Below are 17623 nucleotides of genomic sequence, written 5' to 3'. Positions count from 1 at the left end.
TTGAAAATGGTTATTCAGTTAAATTTTTATTATGACAAAATGGTCAAATAACTTAACATTAATTTTGGCTACCATAATTACCCATTCAAATACGGTTACGCGCCGCTAAGCATTGGAGACAATAAAAGTCGGAAATATATTTCAATAACAATCTATTGTTGAAATTGTCTTACGATAAAGCACAATGTTTTCAATCACCAGTAAATTGCTTATCACTATAGTTTCATTGGGATTAACAAATATTATTTTGGTATGTTATTGTATTCAAACTATTATTTCACTTACTGAATTTTAAAATAATATTCACAGTCAACCAAACTGGAATTCAGAAGCGGCAATTGTAATTTTAAGCATGATGTCTTCTCCAACTTTACAATTAAATTCGCCAATAGTAACGCTAACATTGATATGATTATAGTAAGCATATTACCTTATGGCCTAAAGGTCCATTTGAGTTTTGGGATGCGTATGTCCAAGGAGAAGGCATATCAAATCGTTTTTCAACATAATATAAAAAACTTCTGTTCTCTGATCAAAGGCACGCAGAAATCACTTTATAGTCGCTGGTTCGCCGACATGCTAAAGCATGGTAATTTTGCGACTAGCTGTCCCATTCAGAGAGGTTATTACTACTTGCATAACTGGGGTTTGGATACGAGTTTGGTGCCCTCATTTCTATACATGGGTGACTATCAATTGGGTCTCCGTTTATATTATGGCAAGTACAAGAAAAATGACTATGCGCCAATCCTGGAGTGCATTATGCAAACGTTGTTGGTTTGACGACAAGCTCAATCGAATTTAATAAACATATTGCATTTGATTGTGCGTCAATAAGCCTGAAGTGTTTACAAGTTTTTTAAACAACAATTTAAATGATATTCTCAGTAGATATCCTATTTATGTAGCTTACGGCGGGCTCGAAATTTATATTAAAAATAGATCTGGTCTTGATAACTGGTCAAGTAGGATCAATAATATCAGTATATTTTCACCTATTCATAAACCCCTTTAAAAGAATATGAAAAAACCGGTGTAAAAATGTAAATCATGGTAAGCCTAAAAAAATCATTTCGCTCACAAAGGATTTGTTTTCACTTTGTTAAGCTTGTGAAACTTGTGGAAAAAAGTTGAAGGGTCAAGCCAACGGCCATTTAAGCTCCATTAGACAAGGATACACAAAAGGCTCTCACGCTCCAATGTACGAAAATTCATTGTTCAATATAGCCAGCTGCTCCCAAATCCACACTCACACTTTGATACACCAAGGAACACAGACATATGCTGGCAACTGCTTAGCTTATGCTCGCAAACTGATTCCAGTTGTAAATCTTGAAAAATTGCCATTCAATGCAAATATTTTGAAAGCATTCATCAATAAGTTGGCTAGAAGTTGGCGAGACTATTCGATGTGTATTATTGGCTGAGTATCGAGCAATGAAAATCTCTAATTTGGTATTACAGTACATATTTTTCAAAGCTATAACTGACCTTTGCTAAAAGTGTGAAACATTCATAACAGTGAAATATTTTGGATCGATTTGCTAAAAGTGTGAAACATTCATAATAGTGATGTATTCTTTTTATCGATTTACATCGACTGTTGAACCCACTTTTTTGCAGTGTAAAGACAGCTGAAATAAACATAATAAATTGTAATAATAAATTGTAAAAATTCACATTTTTAATAAACGCTAATTTTTAATTATTAAAATCTATTATAAATTAATTATTATATCTAACTTTCTTAATAAGCTTAGTAACTGCAGTCCCTGATTAAATTAAATTATCCCAAGCAGCGAAGGTAGTTCTTCAAGTAAAAATATTTGCGGAGCAGAAATGTAATGAAATTTCTTTCAGCGCATTCTTAGGGCAACACATGGCCCAAGCCACTGCCTGCCACAACCTTCACATATGGCACAGCCAGTCAGCCAGTCAAATCTGTCCATTTGGCTAATAAATCCTTGAGCAGCTTATTGAGCAACGTCTGCGCATAAATATTATGGCTGGCAACTGGCCGAGAACAAGGACGCAGGACGACAGTCACATAGCACTTTGCGATGCGATGCGATGCGATGCAATGCCTCCATTCGCTTTTCACTGGATGCCTTAAAGCACACTTTCCCGCTCCTCCGCCAGCCCCCTATGGCATTAAAGCGGCGCACTCTGTGACCGCCTCGTACGTGTTAAATACAATTCGACTCTGCTTCTGTTTTCCCTTGTTTTATTTTTTTTAACTCTGTCACTCGTCTGCAAATTCTTGAGCTGACATTGGATTTCGGTTGACTGTCGTGTTGGTATGCCTGCCCAGAACTTAAGTCGTGGTGTTATTGTTATTGTTATTGTTATTGTACTGCTGGTTGTGGTGCTTTCTTAAGTACGCTGGCTGCACTAAAAGGATATGCAAATTGTTTGAATAGCAAACGACATGCTAAACAATTTTTGCTCTGGTTTGTACTTACAATATACTGGTATAAAGAAAGAAATCAAACGTAACATTTCTCTTTAGTATGTTTTTTGTCTTTTTTTTTTTTTGGTCAACAATTTTTTTCTTCTGGCCATCGCATTGTTGTTTGCTTTTGCGCATTAAGTTGTTGTGTGTGCTGCAAGGATACGAATACAAGGCATGTCCTCTACCTCGTTACAATGTACAGGAAATGTTTTGCTGTATTTCACACCCCGCTGGATATAAATCACAGTGTCCCATGTTATTTTGGCCCAACTGCTAAACCTGCAGATTTGTTATTGTTGTTGTTGCCCCACACTGCCAACGACTCCTGTTGGATTATTGAATTAGTTGATTATATGCGCTCAAGTCGGGAGCGGGGCAAGGCTCCCAACATGAGGTGCCTGTATCATTTCTATTTGGGGTTTTGTGCAGGGCAATAAATCTTTTGTTTTCCAGTGCCATTTTACACATTTCAAATCTCATTTAAATCCGAAACAAGGCCAACTCAATGTTGCGGTAGAGTGAAACAATTGTAACTGCTTTTGGAGTTGTTATCTGCCTTTCTCCTCCTATTTATTTGGGCGGCAATTGTTCATTGAGGTGATTCATTAGATGAAAATCAATTCAGTTTGAGTATAACTTATGGTATTCACCCTGATGCTAATATCGTATTTATTTTGCTTTACTCTGTGTTGAAAAACTTTATGTCGACACAACATCAATATGCATGAGCATTAAATGAGTTATGTAAAATGCTGGCTGCTCTTAAGTCAAAGTTTTATTTGAAGTCGAATGCTAATTTCACATATCCAAAAGTTAATACACATCAAAAACTCTGTTTAATGCACAATCAAGCGCAAAAATTGACAAAACTCCGCAAAGCAGAAAAGCATATGCAAGAGCCAAGGATGCTGGTAAACTGCTGATAAACAAGACAAATCCGAGGGCAGGCAAGAAAAATGGTATCCTCTTTGGTATTATATATATATTTAGAGTTAACATTGATGGCAGATTGCGGCAGTCTATAGCAGGACAAGAAGACAACAAGCAACCAACAGCAGGCAGGACAGCAAAGTAAATATGACAACAATAAGGCTCTATTCACTCCACACCTTTGCCCACTTTTCCAAATGGCCGAAGGCATTTTTAGTGCCGGGTCTGCAGTTGAAGTTTCTTGTGAAATGCAATTTTGTAGCAAGTAAATCTGATAAAGCAATTGTAAGTGGATTGCATTAGACTGAAATTCAGTTATACGATATCAAAAAAAAAAAAAGAAAAGGATAATTGGGATGAGAAAACGTTGCCGCAAACCTGAACAATTAAGAAAACACAAAGCCATTCTGAGGTCCCTCGATTTTAAGTTTCGAATGCCACAGTGTCTCGAGTAAATCACTTAGCCCTAATCCCAAGTCGCAGCTATTCATATCAATTTTTCAATTCGCCTCCACAATAAAGAATAAAATGGTAGCTGGCAACGGGGAAGGGATACAATTTTGATACTGATTCATTCAGCGTTCAATCTTTTTCTACAACTTGCTATTTTTTTCCCTTATTCTTTTTTTTTTTTTTTGTTATTGTTGCCTTGTTACAAGGATATTGACGACGCGTCGTCGTCCTTGCCAGGATGATGATAAAGTGCGGCAACAAACCACATTTTTATACGTGCGTATATATTTTTATATGCTAGATGGCTGGCAAATCTGTGTGGCAGTTGGCGGGTGCATATTTATGCACAGTTCAAAGATCAAAATGAATATTTTATTTGATTTGATTCCTGCTTGGCTGCGCTGCTACAAGAAAAGCATTTTTAAGCGCACAATCCTTGGCATAATCAAGTCCTTAGAGAGTCAGCAGCGGGCCAATTGTCTGCCTGTAAATTGAAATGTTCTATGATTGTGTGTGTCTGTGTTATTGAATATGTGGTTTGATGAAGGGCAGGAGGCGGATGTAGGTTATTCTTCTAAAGCTGTGTGTTTAATGTGCTGATAAAGTGCCCAAAAGTAGGCAAAGCCTTACAAGTTGATCAAAAATCTTGGGGAAAATTCCGTTGTATTGAAAAAAAATCATCTGAAACCACTGAGAACAGAGTAAATAGAATAAGTTTATTAAACCGTTTACTTCCAAGTTCATTTCAAAGCACGAATCAACAATACACGACTTTAGCCAAAACAAAAAAACCATATTGAGTTATTTAATAACAATGTTGCTAAACAAATATCAACAAAAATATTCAAATAACACCTAAGTAAAGCAGCTGGTTATATATCTTTGCAATAAAAGAATTTCTCTATATAAGCCCAATAACACACTTAGTTTGAACATTTATACGTTGCGAAATGAGAGTTTCTTTGGTGCTGTTACTTGGGCTCTTAAGTGTATTGCTTTTGGCCCAAAATTCGAATTGTGCAGAGACCGATGATGATGATTATAAAGATGAAGATTATGCCGAAGGTGAAGATTACAGTGATGAACAAGGAGACGACGATGGTCAAACCATAGCTGAACCCAATAACGACGATAAGCCTGAAGAAGTTGATGAGGCCGATAATGGCGATAACGATAACGATAACGACGATAAGCCTGAAGACGGGGCAACAGAATCTAAACAAGTTGATGAGGCCGATAATGGCGATAACGATAACGAGGATAAACCTGAAGACGGAGCAGCAGAATCTGAAGAAGGTGATGAGGCCGATAATAGCGATTACACTGAAGAAGAAGAGGGAGTAGAATCGATTTCAGCTCCAGCTGGAAATGTAGCTCCACCAAAACAATCTAAGCCGAATGTAGTAATTAAACCTCGCCCTCCAAATCGCCAGCAGCAGGCAAATAAAAATCGACAGTCTAAACCTAAGGCTAAAAAACCAAAACAGGCAAATATTCGGAATCAGCAACCGAACAAAAACCAGGCAAGGAAGCAGAACCAAGCAAGGAACCAGAACCAAGCAAGGAACCAGAACCAAGCAAGGAACCAGAACCAGGCAAGAAACCAGAAGCAGGCAAGGCAAGATATCCCTGTAAGAAGACAGAACCCGAACAGGTCTCGTATGCAAAGAAGACAGTAAGCCCAGCAATGTATGGAATTATAATTTGTAACTCCGATAATTCTTTGTACACAAATAATAAATAATATATAAACAAAATAATAAAGAGTGTAAATTATTTTAAGTACTTTTTCATAAATCCGAAATTCTGTAATATTTTTATATTAAACACTCAATAGGTGAGTACAAAGCGTACTGAGCGACTTAAATTTGAACTCTTTCATTAGCAGACTGCAGACTACTCCTGCTCTATGTCGAAGTGCTCTCATTATGTGTGTATCATTCCCATATCAAAAACTATATTTGTTTGTGAATATATGTTTCGAGGTCATTCGAACCTAATTTTCGTTAGACTTCATATATTTATGTACATATAAACATATATCAACATATATTTTCAATTGAGAATCGAGGTCATCTAAGTTTAATCACACTGTTTGCTCCCTTATTTAACAGCTACGTCCTCAATTATTTTTTTTTTTTGTACTTTCTACCTTCATAAGCACATCAAGGAAAGTTTTGTTAAAGACAAATAAACAAAATTAAATAACAAATAGTTCTAGTTAAACACCTGAGCACAGTAGCTGGTTGTTGAATTACTTATCTAACGTATTTAATTTTTGTGTATATAAACCCAGCAATATATTAAGCTTCAACATTATTGATCGCAATGAGAGTTGCTTTGGTACTGATAAGCATTTGGCTTCTTTCCACTTGGGGGCTGAGTGACGATTACTACGATTACTATGAAAATGGCGAGGAAGGAAACGTTGATGACCTGGAACCAACATCCAACACACCAGAGGATTCCCAAACAACGGAGCCATCAAACCCACTCCCCCAACAAAAACCAAAGCAAAAACAACCAAACCAAAAACGTCCCTCGAAACCGAAAAATCAGCGTAAAAAGCCACTGAGGGGTAAAAATAATAAACAGGCTCCGAAGAAATCGAAGCCTCGGAGGCCTCAGGTAAAGAACAACCGAGGCCGTGGATAATTATAACAAAAAGTAGGTTCACAGCTATTTTAACGCAATAAATTTAATCTTCTTAGTTCTAGAAATCGATAAGTCGGACTCGCAAGCCCTAGAAGCAGATCAAAAGATAGAAGAAGACTCAGAAAAAATCAAAGTCAGCTAAAAAAAACAACAACAGAACCTGCGTCTTGGAAGAGTTAACAAAAAAAAGACAGATACATTTTCACAGCACATATACATTGCTTATCTTGTTATAATAAATGTGCTAAGTGAAACAAAATTGGTGTTTAAAGTTGCTCAGCTTCAATTTGTGGTCTGGTCACCTTCTCAGCTCATAGCGTTGCAATGCTTTCCGTTCTCATTTCGTGTTGAAAATCCATCAAAGTGTTGGTGCTCCAAGGCTGAGCTGCAACGCATTTCACACGCTTCGCTGGAGTTTTGTAACTAGAATTGGCCGACAGAGGGGACAAGAGGGTGCACAGGCCAGGACCATGCAGGAAACCTGCTCCAACCAAGAAGCAGCGGCGGCGGCGTCGACGAAAACTTTTTTGCCAATGCTGCTGGGCAAAACTTTCGCCGGCGTCGCTGAGGCTGCACAAAAATGTGTGCCCAAAATATGATTTGCCTGCTTAAATTGCAGTTGGGCTTTAAAAATGTTTTCACTCGTCATGCAAACATATATAGACATATATATATATTTTATATATGTATATGTAAATGGTATATGTATAGCTGGTTTTGGTCCTTCCACCTAACAGTCGCCTAAATGCGCCTAAATGAATTTTTACTAGTTGGGCTTGGCAAAAGTTTTGCCTGCACCTTTGAGCAAAAGTTTGCTCGTATGCCTCAAGTTTTTGGCCAAACATTGCCAAAGGCTGAGTTCTGGCTTGTTGCTCAACTTTTATAATTATTTGATTTGCTACACAGTCACTCAACTGTCTTAATGTGTGTGTGTGTCTGTGTATGTCTTTGGGAGGTTGTGTGCAAATCCTTTCTTGGCCCAACTACGACAATATTATTGCAACGTTTTTTTTGAAAACTTTGCACTTTTTTAGTGATTTGGGTTTGGTATATGAAAATCTGTTAAAATAGTGATAACATAATTTTCAATATACCCTTTTAAATAACTGTCACTTTATAATACTCGTCGTAATTAATCTGATGTGTTTCACTGCCTCAAAGACATCACAAGTTGTTAAGATAATCAAACAAATATTCAAAAACACCTGTTGTCTAAACAAACAGTTCAAGAAGAAGAACAAAAAAAGAAGTCAAACGTTAATTATAATTATGTGCGAGAATATTCGAAGACCAAAAATATTTTGAGGTCTCTCCGAACAACAATATCAACAGTTGATCAAAAACAGTTGTCGCGTAGCTTGTAAATATGCATTATACCCATATTTGGGTGCTGCTCTTGGGCCTCTGGAGTCTTGGATACAATCAGCCACATGCCTTGGTGACTTCGCCTACACAAGACAAAAGAGCAGCAAAATATTTACTTCGACATTTGCCTACACAAATTAAGCTTCTATCCAGAAGAACTGGAAATGGAAGAGTCAGTCTTGTCTCTGAGGCAAATAACTTTAGCTCCGTTGAAGAAATTCTAATTGCCAGCACAGCGCCACTTGGGAAAAATACAGAAATCGAGAAACCCGACCAATTGTTATTGATGATGAATTTCATTTTTACCTGGCCCTTATTTTATGCATTCTACATAGTTTTTTTGGCTGTTATTTTGTTTTAAATAAAATAAACACAATAAAATCCAAAGTAAAATGATGTGTTTTATACTGGCAACAATAAAATAACCCTATAAAGCTAAACTTAAAATAAAGTTTGGGAGAAACTAACTTAAAAATACATAAATGTTAATAACCGTCAGACTTCCTTCTACCTGTAAGTTAGACAATTCTGTAACGATAAACTAGAAAATTGTGAACAATTTTTGTATAAACAGCAATTGTTTCAAATCCAAACTGTAGTGAAGTTAACTGGCTTTCATTTCAAATAATTTGGAAAATACCGGCTAGTAAATTTTGAATGTATATCATCTTACCTCATAAATATCCGCTACATTTTCAACTTGAGTTGTCAGCATATTTCGAGAGGCATATTTCCCCGAAAAGCGCCCTCACACAAACTCCATTTGTAACAGCCGTTGAACGGGACGCACATATGTTGTCCATATGCTAAGTATGCAACGAGTGGCACTCAGACCACCCACAGTCTGGGAAACTTGCTGGCTCGCTCGCTGTTGCTTTCGTCAACTGCAACATAATTTATGACGCTTTCATTAAAAGCGACAAGCGAGACAAACGCCCACATACACACACACACACACACACACACACACCTCCACACACACACACACATACACATACCAATACGAGTACACACCCACAATCACGGCTTGAACTGTCCAGTTGAGCACGGACTTTGTTTATGTGTGTTTCAAATGTGTTTTGTGCCCCAAACGTGGCATACCCCACCGACAACTTTAACTCGGTTACGTGCCAGACAGTTGTCAGGCGGAACGCCATAGATGTCGGCAACATTTCACCCCGAACGGTGTCAATTTTTTAATGTCAAGCGTTTAACTGGCCAAGGATCGTTCCCGATCCTGAAGCAATGACCAGTGGTTGGGCAGTTCGTCGACGTCGCGCTCTGACATAATTAAAGACCATTAATCACGTGTGCTGATTCAACAACGCCCACTCGCAAAGGACCTCCTCAGTTGACCGACCCGCCACCCCGCCCCATATCGTATCGTTTGGGTTAATCAAGCCACTTGGGCCGCTAGTCTGGGGCTGAATTTAAATTGTGCAGCCAAGAAAGGAGAAGAACGAAACCACCTTGGCGATATTGCACCTCGTATCGCCTCGTTACAAAATGTGTCCAACTGGACAAATTTTTTTTACACATTCTTCGTTTTCGTTTTGTTTTTGTTTTTTTGTCTGATTTTTTACAAGAGATTTTTTGTATTTGCTTTCAGTTTAACTTTTTTTACAGCAGCATTTTGGCGTCAATTAACGTTCTTTGTTGTGGCGTTACATTGGACACATTTTCGGCACGGACACACACATAGCCACAGTCATAGCCAAATCTATAGCTCTACGTAGATTGGATGTTGTGCTTCAATGGGCCTCGTGTTGAGTCTCTTTAGACGAGGGAGACTTCTGAAGCTCCTAAGACTAGAATAAAGGACAAGATTGACAACGAGAAAAATCATGTTGGCTAAAATTCAATTCATCTAGAATCAATTTCATATTTATATTAAAATGTCAAGAAAATCGTTGAACAGATTTTAACAACTTATAATCAAACATTTTAGATTTTTGATAGAAAGAAAAATTATACGTTTGAAAATATGTTTTTTTACTTATTGTGTTACCACCATTTCTAAATTAATTATTTATTTTTCTCATTGTTGAGGTGCGCTTTTCCTGAAGAATACGTTAAAATTTTTGAGTAAACAAAAAGGAAAAGTTCTTAGAATGAATTTATATTTTTTTTTAAAGAGAATAAGTTAAGAATACTCACTTTACAAAGTGTCCCTAATTTGTCATATAGCTCTGCTTATAGCGCACAGTCCATGAAAAATAAAGTAAAAAACACAAATTCGAGCGAAACGATATGACAAAACAAATTCCCATATATTCACAACAGCAGCATCCTCACACACCCACACACATGTCACATGTCACACACGCAAACACAAACACACACACACACAAACACACACACACAGATACGTTAGCGAAAGATATCAGCTACATGGCTATGGCGTCGGCGCTTATATAGACTTATAGTCTCGCATATTGACCGCGACGGGGCAGAGTCCGCGACACCTTCGCAACAACACGCTGAACAGCAGGAATCTCCCTAAATACCCACATCCCTTTCCACCCAGTGAATACCACTACCAATACTGAATCCCAGCCCGTCTGGGCATGGGACGCTTGGGGATTGATTTTTAACGAGCGATGCTAGTGAAACAGTCGATGCGAGCTATGAATGTTTGAATGTTGGGCAAAAAATTATGGAAAAACAATTTTTAATGGACTTAAACTGCTGCAAATGGTGGCCATGTGTCTGCATTAAAGGGTTAAATGTGCATAAAAATCAAGAAAATATTTTCTACAAATTGCCGCACGGGCTTTTGGCTTTTTGAAGTGGCCAATTAAACGAACCAAGTTTTTATTTGGCGCAGGGCTTTGTATGATTTTGTTTCCATGGCAGCTTACTGACTTACATCATGATTGATGCATGTTGAGTTACAACTGGTCAATAGTTTCTGCTAATCATGTTTTCCTCTTTTCAGCCAGATCTAATATTCTTTGAGCATCACTTTAATATGCAAATCAGTTTCGCCAGCTGTGATCTACACTTATATTTTAAGTATGTAGCTCTTGCATTAAATATAAATGAGATCTTTTTTTATTTAGTATTAGTTAATATACCCAGAAATATTCTAAAATTGTATAATATTTTTAATATTTTAGAATAATAACTTTAAATTTTTAAAAGCTGCTTCTAGAAGACTTTTCACTTAAATAAAAAATTAAGGCAAATTTTGGATATAATTCTCTGAGTGTAGAAACCAACTGGCCAACCAGAAAAGAAACTAGGACCAGGCCAAAATCAACACGAGCGTAACCCAACCAATCAAATCTTAAAATAATACACAAAACACCCAGCTAACCACAGACACTGAATACAGAACATAAAGTCAGAAACTGAAACCGAAGTAGACACAGACATCAGGGGCACTGTAGTTGGATTGTGTTCTACGGCTAAGCCAGGGTAACATTTAAATTTTGTGGAACCAAAAGCTACTTTGTGGCTTTAAGCAACAGCTAGGCCAACACCAACACAATCACCATCAACAACTACAACTGTGGCTAAGTACCAAAGTAAACACGGCATAGATGTCGCTGAGGGGTTGGCCCAAAAACTTTGACCACATGAAAGGCGAAAAGCGGGACCCGGCGAAACTTTATGCAAAATGCCCGCGGGCATTGCAATGCACACACATGATGTGAGAGGATGGCTGAAAGGGGGCTAAGGGGTTACTGGTTGTGTGCTCTATGTGTGTTAATTTAGTTGGGCGGCGTTATTGTGACTTGGCATGCGAGGGCGCCAAGTGGAAAAGTGTTTTAATTGAATTATTTTCATTGTCGCCCCAGCCGAAATCCAGCTGCAGCTCCTGCTCCTGCTTCTGTTCCAGTTCCTGTTATGCTACTACTACTAGTACAACCGATGCTTGCCTTCTGGCATTATTAACTCTTTTTGTTGCTTCAATTTATGCAAACTTTCTAAAAAAAAAAATAAATAAATAAAAAAAACTTGCAAAATAAAAACAAAAGAAAAAGAACGAAAAAAGTTAAATGAGTTAAACGAGCAATTTTATGAGCATGTCGAAAGTTTCACAAATACCCCACAATAAAACAAGGCGACCAATTGTTTGGGTTGTTTCCGCCCTCAGCCCGTTTACCACTTGCCAGTTACCAGTTACCAGTTACCACTTGCCAGTTACCACTTGCCATTTACCTCTACCGTTGCGGAGCCCGTGGGCTTTTGCACCTCTTGCTGCGAAAATTGTACGTGAGTTTTACTTGTCTAATTGTTTGTAAATGCAATTTGTATGGCCAGAGGTGGGCGAGCATCCCATTCACAATCAATGGATAGATTTACATTTCTGTCTGAACAGAAAGTTTTCAGTGTGAAGTTGACCACAAATTTCATTGCGGCGATATTACATTTGTTAGTTCATAGTTGCCAAAATCTATACATCTTATTAAATACAAATATTTCGGTGTTTGATAAATCTTTATGCTAACCAATTTTATCAAGCTCACTAACTATATACAAACCATAGAAATTAAACTAACTACATATAAATCATAGATAAAGGATGTGATTTGTGGCAAATGGGTCTACCTATTTTAGAAATACTGTTATATATAAATTTCTGAGTTCACTTGTCTATTTGAGTAAGTATCAAAGAGAATTCTTCAACTTGTGAAAAAATTTTAATATATTTTTAAAAACGAAAAGGGAATTAAGAAAAAATTGATTCATACAATGCCTAATCTTGAAATCATTTCCATTTGAATCTTATTACAATATTTACCTATCGCTAATCCCCAGACTCAAAATTTAGAGCAGCGCTTATCAGGTGAAAGTTGCACATCGAGATCCAATTATCAGAGCCCACATACATGGTCCCAAATTTGTGACCCATAACTTTGCAAGCCATAACAAAGTTACGACAAGCCCACACACATACACTATAATCCGCTGCACATTCTTATCGCATCAGGCAAAAACATTTTCAATTTCAATAGGCTAACGAGTTGTTTTTTATTTCTATCAGCAGCAGAGCAAAGCGTGCAAAAATTGTGCGCCAAAAAGGCCAAATGCAAATGGAAATTGGCGAAAAGCGGTCAAAAGAGCAGGAACAGCAGCCACAACAACAATAAATACAACAAAAGCAGCAGCAGCAAGGAAATAAGCCATTCACACTTTCAGATGGGTCGACTGTGGGTATGTGTGTGTGTGTGTGTGTGTAAATTCTAATTCAAAGGCCAAACAGCAGCCACAATGGCAACACGTCGCCACCCATCCCCCCAAACTGTCTCACATCCAATAGCGACCCAATCAAAAAATGGCAACCGGTTGGCATTGCAGGGATGCAGGGCTGCAAGGATGCAGGGGGGTGTTGCCAAAGCGCAGGACGATGTGCAAAATGTTCTTAATTCTCAATTCATATGCAAATTTATTTTATCGCCAACGCTGCTGCCTGCCTGCAACAACAATGAAGGATTGTGGCTGCCAGGCTGACTGCCTGACTGACTCACTGGGCAAAGTGGTAACCATCCATCCGCACACATTTGCACACCCACCCATGCCCATTCACACACACACACACATACACACAGACACACACACTTGTGCATGGGGCTTGACTTTTGTGGCTCAGTTTGGTTTGACTGTGGGAAATGCAGTGGGTTGACTATAGGGAATATATGTGGTATGGAGTGCACTCGAAAAAATATATGCCCCAAAACCCATTATATTTAACCAAATTTATAAGTTTGGAAAAGAAAATTCTTTAAAGAAGCACACTTGATTGGTTTCTGGCTTCAACAAAAAGTATTGGCATGTTTTTTAAGTTTCTTTCTTAAATTATTAATATAATCAATTAAAAATTATAGCTCCTAGTTCTATTGAGAATCTCTACTAGCATATTGGTCTGAGTTATAGTAATATTGCCAACAAGAAAAAATAAGAAATTATATAATAAATAAGGTAATAGCAAAGACTTAAGAGACATTGCCCACAGATATGTTTCTCTATATTTAACTCAATAATATTTGATGACAGTTGAATACAGAAATAAATAATTAAATAAAGACCGAATTCCTTCAATAATATTTAAAAATATTTTAGCTATCTCTAAAATGTTCTTTCTTTCTGCATTTTGGAATAAAAAATGTGAAAATTGTAAGCCATATTTGTTTTTTCTGAGTGTATGCCATGTGGCGAATTGTGAGGCTGCTTCACAACTCGTTATTGCTTGTAGCACTGCCGTTTTCGGCTTTGGCAATGAGGGTACGCATTCAGTTGTTGTAATTGATCGCACACATTACAAATTGCATAGCCATTGAAAAAGTGCTTAAATGCTAACTTTTAAGTAGACAACAATAATTGCACGAGTCCCACACGAGACCCGCTGTGCCATTTATTGCCTTGCCACACTTAGTTAGTTATGAGTCGCATTTTCCGTTGCATGCAAGTATTTGTCAGTCGCTTAGTTGTGGCCATAATCAGCACTTGGCCATAATTAAGTGCTCACGCAACATTTGCTGCCGCATCTTGGCTTGTCACTAATTGCCCGAGTGCGGAACTCACGATGCAAGTAATGATTATGGCCAGGATCTGGCTACTGGGGCTGGCCAGCTGTCTCGGCGCTCATTCGAGCACAAAGCCGGCAATGCCAAGTGCCAATTAGCAAGCAAAATAGATTGTAAATTTTAATGACATACACGACTGCTCTTTTCTACATGGCTCTGTGCTTGTTTTGATATTTTTTCTGCATTTCTTTTTGCTAGTGGCCACTTTGAAAAGGCAACTCCTTTAGTTGTAACGGCTTGCAAGAAGTCAAAGGCGTTGACCGCCTGTTGTGCTTCATTGAATATAAAATACACTAACTGTGTGTTGAGTGTGTGTTGGTGTGTGTCCACTTCAATTAAAAAGACTTTCACCCGCTGCAAAACACAATAAAAAAGAAAAAAGATAGAGGCTAAAAGACTTGAAAAACACTTCCGCTTTACTTTACTTTACTCGTACTTTACTTTTGTGTGCGCCTTAGTAAACGTTTGCAATTGCTTTGAAATTGCGCAGACGTGCAGACCCCGTCCAGAGACACACAGAGAACGATGACGACGACGGAGAAAAAAAAGCTGTCTACCTTCAGTATGACGGCCATTGCAGCACAACATGACTTCCGCTTCCGCTTCATATATGAGTGCGATGGAGCAAGCATACACACACACACACACACACTGTAAAGTGAAATCAATTCAAAGCCTTATACGAGTTGCTGCTACTGCTGCTGCTGCTGCTGTTGCTCCTCAATTGCCCTTTTTTCGTCATCAACATCAACGCTTCCTCATCGCCATCAGCAGCCCGTTATCGTTACCATTCTCATTCTCATTCCCATATCCATTCTCATTCTCCTTCTTATTCCCATCATGGCCACAATTGTTGTCCCTTTGCTTGTCCAGCCAAGCCAAGTTGGTAAAATGTCGCCGATTTCTTTCCCAATTGAAATTTGCCAAACGATAGACCCTTTTTTTTGGGTCTGGCTCAAGACCTTGGCTTTGATTATGCCTTCAACTAAATTCCATTTTAAGGCCATATAACAGCATCAAGGGTAAAGTACTCAAAAATATCACAGGAACAATAGTCATAGTAATAAATTATAAAACAAGACAATATGCATATTGAAGTATAAACATAATATCAAATTCATTTTAAAATCTAGAAATTTATTTTAAATTTATTTTTTATTTTTTCTAATGCTGTCAATAATTGGCTTGAGTTTAGTGAGTAATAATTCCAAAAACAAATTTCTAGATTTTTTTAAACTTATCACGCTTTTGTCAAGACAAAATGTTATATTTTTTACATATATTTAAATATTTGTAAGATTAAGATACATATTTGAGTGCTTTAAGTTGAATTGTTCACACCAACCAATGGCAATCAGAACAGAGTTAGGCGGAAGCAATACACATGCAATTATGTATGCTTATTGTGTTGCATCCTGCAGGAAACAACCAGCCCCAAAATCCGTATGAGGCTCATTAGAAAAGTTTTTCGGCCACAATGGGCAAAAGGCAAAACCCCAAAAATTGACCATAAAATAAATTGAAGTGAGTACAATAAAAACGAGAAACAGGTAAAACAGTAGACAAAAAGCAGCAGAAAAACAATTGCACTGTGACAAAGTACAATGGGACAGTTGAAATGGGTTTTAGGGTGGACATATAATGCTCCATCTCCAGCTCGAGCTCGAGCTCCTGTGACTGCTACTGCTCCTGCTCCTGCTCCTGCTCTGGGCATGTGTCAATGCAACGGGCTGCGACTCGGACTCCCTTGGGTTGAATCGGGGCGATAAGAACAACGAATGGCGACAGTGTCACAAAACAAATAGGTTGCCTAAAAGCCGCAGCAAAACCAACAGCAACAAACTGGACACGAAATGGCAACAACAACAACAACATGTGACCACTAATGTTTTAGCCGCACACAAATAAATACAAAAAGGGGGCGGGGGAGTTAAAGTTGCACGCGGTTGAAATGGCACTGTCAAAGTTTTACGGGCATACATGCAAAATTGCTGCAACTCTTTTCAACCAGCAACACTCCGGGGCGAGTGGGTGTAGAGAATAGTGAGTAGGGAGTAGGGAGTAGGGAGTAGGGAGTAGGGAGCGCTGCACTTTAATGTCATTGCCTACTTGGAGGCGCACACAATTTTTGAAGTGCTACGTAAATATTTTCTAATTAATTTTGCGCTTGCCATTAGGGGAGGACCAGCGAGCGCCTGGCTAAGATTTCATTACGGTGCACTCGAGTGATTCCGTCTATCTAGCTCCGCCCACGTAATGAAAACTCTTGCATCGTAATTAGCAATGCAGCCGGCAGCGGCAGTTGGGCAGGATAAGGAGAAGGAGCTGGGCTTCGAGTATTTGAGTGTGTTTTTAATACGCATCAACAAAAGTGGGCAATGGCAGGCTGCAGTGGTGGAGGTGTCATCATTGGCACTCCATTCACACTTGACATATGCAAATGTGCATTTTAAATGGATTTATAGTGTACGTGGTCTCTGCCATCACACTTGATGTGCTTTCCTTTTCTATTTTTTGTGGGTCGACTTTATTTTAATAATTAAAGGGATTGCCCATATTGCAGTTTCAATTAAAGTTGTGAATAGTAGTGATTGATAGCTTATAGAAATATTTTTTTAAAGATTTCAGACATTTTCTCTTCCAAGCAGAAATTTTCGTTTTTCTCAATTAGAAAAAATAAAATGTTCAGCATGGGAATTTTATGTATATTATTATCCAAAATTAACTTATACAATTAAATCATAAGGTTAGGTTGTATCGTGCTTGTAATTTATAAGTCATAATTCTCTGACAATTCTCAATATTCTATGTCATATATTTTTTTGAGTGGATGCGGAAACAATGCAGTTGTCCAGGAACAGCAACTGCGGCACTTGCCAACAGTTGAACTCATTGTCTGCATTCAAATTATTTACACATTATCTGCAGGAGGCAGCCAAACGATGGCACAGTCTCCCCAAGGACATGTCACACTCAGGCACACACACACACACAGAGAGACCGAGAAAGAAAGAGAGACAGAGACAGGGAGAGAGAGGGAGAGTGAGAGAGTCTCGGCATTGTTATTTTAATAGTTTAAGTAACCATAATATGTTGAGTACTTTTTAATAAACTTGAAACATGAGCAAATGTTTTGTTTGTGCGCGTGCAGCACAAGGACACTGGGGACGACTGTTTGGGTAACAGCCAGCCAAAAGGCAGCAAGAAACTACACCACACGGGCCCAAGATTTATG

At 38.2% G+C, this 17623-nt stretch overlaps 2 protein-coding genes across 2 annotated transcripts; both read left to right on the top strand.

The window, feature by feature from the left end:
- The first annotated feature begins 184 nt into the window (after window positions 1-184).
- Window positions 185-783, top strand: LOC6556673. Its single transcript, XM_001984813.2, has 2 exons — window positions 185-250; window positions 310-783. The coding sequence occupies exons 1-2, from the start codon at window positions 185-187 to the stop codon at window positions 781-783; spliced, it is 540 nt and encodes a 179-aa protein (XP_001984849.2).
- Window positions 784-4785: 4002 nt separating this feature from the next.
- On the top strand, window positions 4786-5514 carry LOC6556693 (protein PFC0760c). The gene has a single exon (XM_001984814.3). The coding sequence runs from the start codon at window positions 4786-4788 to the stop codon at window positions 5512-5514; it is 729 nt and encodes a 242-aa protein (XP_001984850.3).
- Window positions 5515-17623: the final 12109 nt, after the last annotated feature.

Source organism: Drosophila grimshawi, unplaced genomic scaffold, assembly GCF_018153295.1.
Source record: "Drosophila grimshawi isolate 15287-2541.00 unplaced genomic scaffold, ASM1815329v1 contig_44, whole genome shotgun sequence".
NCBI classification, from domain to species: Eukaryota; Metazoa; Arthropoda; class Insecta; order Diptera; family Drosophilidae; genus Drosophila; species Drosophila grimshawi.
Note: the sequence above shows the minus strand (reverse complement) of the source record. Positions and strands in the feature narration are given on the sequence as shown.